The 7203-nt window shown below is 50.0% G+C and overlaps 1 protein-coding gene across 1 annotated transcript; it reads left to right on the top strand.

Moving 5' to 3' along the window:
• Nucleotides 1–374: 374 nt before the first annotated feature.
• Nucleotides 375–2843, top strand: LOC109785110 (uncharacterized). Its single transcript, XM_020343717.4, has 2 exons — nt 375–626; nt 2216–2843. The coding sequence occupies exons 1-2, from the start codon at nt 519–521 to the stop codon at nt 2450–2452; spliced, it is 345 nt and encodes a 114-aa protein (XP_020199306.1). The 5' UTR covers nt 375–518; the 3' UTR covers nt 2453–2843.
• Nucleotides 2844–7203: the final 4360 nt, after the last annotated feature.

The raw sequence follows: 7203 nt of genomic DNA, 5'->3' as shown, positions 1-7203 counted from the left end.
GCAGGGTCGCACTAGGCCGGTGCCCAAGCACGTGGGAGATCGACCCACGCGATCCGCAACCGTCCTGGATCATGAATTCATGATTGATCGGCGATACGTATCCGGGAACCCGATTCACCGGGCCGTGTGTGCCCGTCATGGCAAGCTCCCATTGGCCGCGCCCGGGAGCCACCACCGGCACGCCAGCTCGTTGGCCCGCAACGGACGCGCGGACCCATCGCTCGGTCGCCCCGCTGCCACGTGTCTTCGTACTGCCACTCCATTCGAGCCACGTGTGCCCGTCAATTCACGACACGATTGTCCAGGACCAGAGCCGGCTCGTATATATGCCCCGGCCGTGCCCCCTCCCGGCCATCTCGTCCACAGCAAATTCTTGCAGCTGTTAATCGAAACGCACTCGCGCCCACATCCCACTTACAAGGAAGAGCAGCAGTGAGACACGTACGCGTTGTGTATTTGTGGTGCATAGCATACGGTAGAAGCTGTCTAGGGGCATATATACACACACGGCGACGGAGATGGGGACGGTGCAGGTGCAGGTGCAAGGTGTGGCGGCGTCGGGGAGGATGCCGTCCATGGAGGCGGAGCCAAAGACGCTCACCCTCGAGCAGCTCAAGTACGCAAGGGTACGTATATATCTTTTTTTTTGCGGTTGTATATACGTATATGTCTGTTCCAAACCAGGCAGCTTTTTTCCCCTCCCATGTCTGAAATCCGATCCATCACCACTAGCGCTATTTTTTGCTTAAAGAAAATTCAAGTAGCGCTAGCCCAAAAAGTATCATGTGTTCTCCCTCCATTCTTCCTTGCTATAACAAAATAAACTTAGTTTTTTGTACTATGTGCCTTCTTCGCAACTTGTAAGGATGTACTAACACATGTCTATATACCCTCCGTAGAACAAAAAATGAAACCGATATTCTAGTATAGGATATAGAGATAGTGTAGAACTGGATTGCACTATAACAGTCTACAGATTTGTAATATATTCCCTCTCTTCCATAATGTAAGACGTTTTTCGACACCACAGATTTTTTACTGACGGAGGGACTAGTGTCGAAAAACATCTTACATTATGGGACGGAGGGAGTATATTTTACTGAAGATTTTTTCTTTGAAAAAACTCCCTCAATTGGGACAGTGTGCCTACTAATTTGTCAATTAAAAAGAGAAATAAGAAGTTGAAAATTAAAGTTGACACTGAAATCTGAAAATATTTTTTATGTCAATTTACAAATTTGCTGTGTTCAATGGTAGGTTTCTCATGGCTCTAGTCTTCTAGAGCTGAAAGGCAAATTATTCAACTCGGCCATCTTTTGCACGTGTAACTCTACCGTTTCTCTGTGGTGATTAGTGACCTACCTCAGCTACCTGTAAAGTCGATTCCATCCGGTTTCCACTCATCTCTACAACACCCCGGACGATAAGTTTCGTATGTTCCCGCAAAAAAAAAAGAGAGAGATAAGTTTCGTATGAAAAGAACTAGCCTTAAACAGAATTCTTGATAAACGTATGTACTGGATCCATCCATTCAAGGGATCCTGTTTGTGCAAAGAACCCTCCTGCTAAGTTAAGGAAAAAAAATTATATTCCCGCATGTACTATTTTCCTGTTTTTTTAATATACTTTTTTTCCTGGCTGAAGTGAACATATAAATTTACAATGTTTTCTACAAAAAAAAAAATTGTATCCCAGCATATATAATATGTACGACTTTGTAAACTTGGAGGGGTCGCAGTCACCCAAACAATGCACAAAGAATCACAAAACAAATAGTACTACGATGAAAAGATAATTGATGAACCATGAACGAAGGTGCTTATATACGCAAGTGCGATTGCTATTGCTTGCGGCATGCGCTGTTCATGCGCTTGGGTCGGTCTCTGTTCCCATGAAGCTTGTGTGTCGAGGTGTCGAGCGTCCGTCACAACAGAGAACAGTCGTGACAAGGACGTTGCGCACCACAATTTATTCTCGCTCGTTGTACATTCCTTCTGTACTCGCATATGCATCACCCATGTAACTTGTACATATGCACGTACGTACATAGGCTCGGTCTCATGGTCGCTAGGTGGTCTATGGACATAGATGTGTTCTGTTATTTTTGTCTGTCACGAGATGTATGAATAGAATGAATAGACCGGAGTTTTATATATAGGAAAAGAGACGGAGCAGCTTGAGTTAGTTAATTGACATATATTAACTGAAATTGCAGGAGGCGGCGCTGTACGTGGTGAGGACAAGGACGACCGAGGAAGCCATCAGGATCTTCACGGAAGGGCTCAAGCCAGTGCGGGGCGTGCGGAAGATGGGCTCCTCCACCACGGACTCGTCGGACGACGACGTCGAGCTCGGCTCGTCGGAGGATTCGACGCCGCGCGCTGGCGGCGGCACGGGTTGCCGTCCCCACGGACGCTCCATCAAGAGAGACATTGCCACTGCACCGTTCTAGCTTGCGTGTGTTAGTTTGATTTTACCTTTTCTACGTCTTTTTCTTCGTGGCCCAGTATTTTAGCTTTAGCATCGGCCGGTAGCGCGGCAAAATTTTGGGGTGCGTCCTGGCCTAGAGAAGGCTGCAAGAGACGTGAAGCTGGCCCGCACGACTAGTATGCCGTTTTGTGTGTGTGCGTGTGCGTGTACATAGCAGCAGACTACTTCAGTTCTTTGGCTTCAAATTCTCCTCGTGCTCTTCCATGCATGTGGACTCTCACGGGGCATACAAATTTCCCTGTTTGTATTTTCTTTTTCGCAAAACGCACAGGCAAAACGCCGGCGGCTGTTTGGTTATCTACACGCTTTTCACATTTTTTCGAAATCCTGGGGTCATGTTTTGCATGCCGTTTGATTGCCTGAATTTGTCATAGTCTGCATTCTCTCTTGTAGTGTAAACTGCATCCTCCTTAAACTCATGATAGATCAACAACACCGAATTTGAAGAGAAAAAACTATGCTGCGCTTGAGTCTGTGCCTTCGTGAAGAAGTCCGCCAACTGTAACTCAGAGGGCACATAGTAAAGAGCGAGAGTCTGATCCTGCACAGCAGCACGCACAAAGTGGGCATCCACACCGATATGCTTGGTGAGCTCATGCTTCACCAGGTCACACGCAATACTGATAGCACCAGTACTGTCTGACAATAAGGGAGTCGAGGTAGTAGCAGACACACGAAAGTCCTCAAGTAACCACCGTATCCAGATCACCTCAGCCGTCAGCATAACCATGGCTCGCAACTCAGCCTCTGTACTCGGGCGAGAAACGGCAGTCTGTTTCTTTGTCTTCCAGGCAATAAGAGAGCCACCAAGAAAGACACAATAAGCAGACACGAGCGTCGATCAGAGGGACCACTAGCCCAGGTAGCATCAGAGTAGGTCTGGAGCTCAAGAGAGCTGGAGCGGGGAAAGAAAAGGCGCTGAGAGAGCGTGCCACGAAGATATCATAAAACACGGAGGAGATGACTATAGTGGACAGAGGTGGGGGCTGAAACGAACTGACTCAGGATATGAACAGGATAGGAGATATCAGGATGCGTAACAGCAAGATAGATAAGATTGCCAACAAGGTGACGATAGCGAGTGGGGTTAGGGAGAGGGTCACCATCAGAAGCACGAAGCTGAACGTTGAGTTCCATAGGAGTCACAACTGTGCGCTCATCACCGAGAGCAGCGCGAGTAAGAAGATCCTGAATATATTTTTCTTGGGAGATGTAGAAGCCATCAGAGGTCGAGGAGATCTCAATCCTAAGAAAATAGCGAAGTGGACCAAGATCAGTCATGAGAAACTGGTCGCGAAGGCGAGCCTTAATAAAGGCTATGTAGTCAGAGTCGTCACCAATGATGATCATGTCATCAACATAGAGAAGGAGCAGAGTCCGACCACGAGGAGACGTGTGAACGAACAACGCGGGATCATGATCACTAGGTAAGAAGCCAGCGACAGTCACCACAGAGGCGAAGCGCTCAAACCAGGCGCGAGGGGCCTGTTTAAGACCATAGAGGGAGCGGCAAAGTCGACAGACCAAACCATCAGGAGCATAGTACCCCGGTGGTGGCTGCATATAAACCTCCTCATGCAACTCGCCATTAAGAAAAGCGTTCTGAACATCAAGTTGAGAGATAGACCAATGACGAACAGAAGCAACAACAAAAAGAGTGCGAACAGTGGTCATGTGGGCCACATGAGCGAATGTCTCATCATAATCGCATCCCTGCTCCTGCTGAAAACCACGGGCCACAAGGCGCGCTTTGTAGCGCTCAAGAGAACCATCAGAGCGAGTCTTAATCTTGTAGACCCACTTGCAGGTGATGGGACGGACACCGGAAGGGAGGGAAACCAGATCCCATGTGCCAGAGCGCTCAAGGGCAGCAAGCTCTTCGACCATCGCAAGCTGCCATTCAGGCTGAGTCATGGCAGTCCGATAGGAAGTGGGCTCAGCAATAACAAAGAGACCGTACCGATCAGGAGAGTAGCGATCAGGCGGGGGGCGAGGCCGAGCACGGAGGTTATGAACCGGGGGAGGCGTGAAAAAAGGTGCACCAGAGGTGGAAGGCGCATCAGGGGAAACATCCTCAGAATGAGGGCGACGAGTATAGTGAAGAGGAAATGGTGAGAGAGGGCGACGGACTGGAGATGATGGTGGAGAGTTGGAGGAGGAGGATGGGGAAGATGGTGTCGGTGGTGAAGGAGAAGGAAGGAGAGGTGCAGGCGGAGGAGGAAAAACATGAGGAGGCACATAGCAGGGTGTATCAGGGAGAAGAAGAAAACAAATCATCCACAGAGAAGCTCGAGGTAGAAGGACGTGGGTAGTAAGAGCGAGACTCGTCAAAGGTCACATCACACGAGATGCGCAAACGACGACCAACAGGATCCCAGCAGCGATAGCCCTTGTGCTCATCACTGTAGCCAAGAAAAACACACTCAACTGACTGAGCAGTCAGTTTGGTGCATTCTCGCGGGGCAAGAAGGAAATAGCACACACATCCAAACATACGAAGAGCTGAGTAGTCAGGAGAGCGACCAGTGAGACACTCCATAGAAACACCACCCTGTAGATCAGTCGATGGCTGTATGTTGATGAGATAGGTGGATGCAGAAATAGCCTCAGCCCAAAAATGGGGTGGGAGAGAAGCGGCAATCATCAGAGCTCGAGCCGTCTCAAGTAGATGACGATGCTTACGTTCGGCAACGCCATTCTGAGCATGTGCACCAGGACATGAGAACTGGGCAAGAGTACCCTGTTCCGCAAGAAAACCACGCAACAGCTGGGAGATAAACTCACCAGCGGAGTCAGCACGAAAAGTACAAATGGGCGTGGAAAACTGGGTGTGAACCATGGCAGCAAAACGTTTGTATATAGAGAGAACCTCGCGACGAGATTTCATAAAGTAGAGCCAAGTGTAGCGAGAGAAATCATCAATAAACAAGATATAGTAGCGGTGACCACCTTTCGAATCAAAGGGAGCAGGACCCCATACATCAGAATGAACTAAGTCAAAAGGATGCTGAGATACCGACTCACTGGTAGGATAAGGTAACTGGGTCTGTTTGCCAAGTCTGCAGCCATTACAATGTAAAGAAACATCTCCAGATACAGACCCTAAGAGGCCCTGACGAACTAAAGAAGACAAGCGAGAGCCACATATGTGACCAAGGCGATGATGCCACTGCTGGAAGGACGCAGACGAAGAGGCAGCAAGAGCATGGGAGATGGCTGAAGTGGTGGCAGTGGAAGGAACACAAAGCCAGTCAACCTCCCAAAGGCCCTCTGACTCACGGCGCCGGGGGCCAGCACCAACCAAAGCCTTGGTGCGACGATCCTGAATGGAGCAAGAGTCGGTATCAAGAATGACACGATAACCAGAATCAGTAAGTTGGGCAGCAGAAAAAAGATTCATGGTGAGGCGAGGAACATGTGAAACACTAGGAACAGAAAAAGATGGAGTGGAAAGAAGACCACGGCTAGCAATAGGAAGAGGTGTGCCATCAGCGGTAAGAACATTAACAGGCGAATCAAGAGGTCGGAGAGAAGACAGCACGGAAGAATTAGAAGACATATGAAAAGAGGCCCCAGAATCCAGAACCGACGAAGATGACCTGACTGTGTAGATGCCTGCGGTGGTGGAGTAGTGGCTGCAGTCACAGCAGCAGCGGAACCGGTCGACGAAGAGCCTGAGGAAGCTAAGAGACGCTTGAGCCTCATAATGTCCTGGTCAGTGAGTGACGGGGTCGAGGAGGATCCAGGAGTCCCACTGGAAGAGGAGCGCCTCTGGTCTCGCTTCTTCTCACGGCAATCAGACTCTGGGTGACCTGGCCGAGAGCAGTAGCCACAGAAGGTGTCACGGCGCAACCGGCCCCTCTCAGCATAAGAAGGACGACCCAACCCCCTGAAGGAGTAGGCAGGAGCGGTGGAGCGGTGAGGCAAGCAGGTGGCATAGGAGCTAGGGCGGCCAACACTGATGAAACCACAAGTAACCCAGCAGAGCGTAGGCGGGTCTCTTCAGCACGAAGCTCAGCAAGTACCTCCGAGATAGGAACACGACCACGAGCGAGCAGGTGAGCACGGCGAGGCTCGAACTCAGAGCGAAGACGAGATAAGAACTCGTGAACCCGCTCAAACTCCAAATCGGACCGTGTAGTCAGACAGCAACGACAAGTTCCACAAACGACAGTCCGAAGAGAGTCAAGCTGACGCTAGATGGCAGAGCACTGTGAATAGAACTCATCAACAGAGGAATCACCTTGCTGGAGTGCATGCTCCTGACGCACCACAGATAGGTAGAGAGCATCACCAGAGGGCTGATAGCGCTGACAGAGATAAGACCACATCGCTGCAACTGTGCTAAGTCCCATGAACTCTAAGGCGAACTGAGGAAGGACACTCGCAGTAAGAACAGCAGCAGCACGAGCATCATCATTGCACCACTGAGTGTAAGCAGACAGATCATCACGATAGGCAGAAAGGGCATCCGAATAGGTTGACATCTGCTGATCATAGGCATCAACTGTAGTAACATCGAGAGCCTTGGCGGCATCACGATCAGCCTGAGAAGCATCAGCAGCAAGAACCGGCGGTGCTGGCGGGGTAGGAGCCACTGGAGCAATAGGGCAAGGCGGACAGGGGATCTCGCCAGAGAGAACACCCCACAGAAGGAGACCGCGCATGTGGATACGCATAAAGCCCGCAAACTCGGCATAGTTGGTGCCATCG

Source organism: Aegilops tauschii, chromosome 7, assembly GCF_002575655.3.
Source record: "Aegilops tauschii subsp. strangulata cultivar AL8/78 chromosome 7, Aet v6.0, whole genome shotgun sequence".
Lineage (NCBI taxonomy): Eukaryota > Viridiplantae > Streptophyta > Magnoliopsida > Poales > Poaceae > Aegilops > Aegilops tauschii.
The sequence above is the reverse complement of the archived record's forward strand: the minus strand, read 5'-3'. Positions and strand labels throughout refer to the sequence as shown.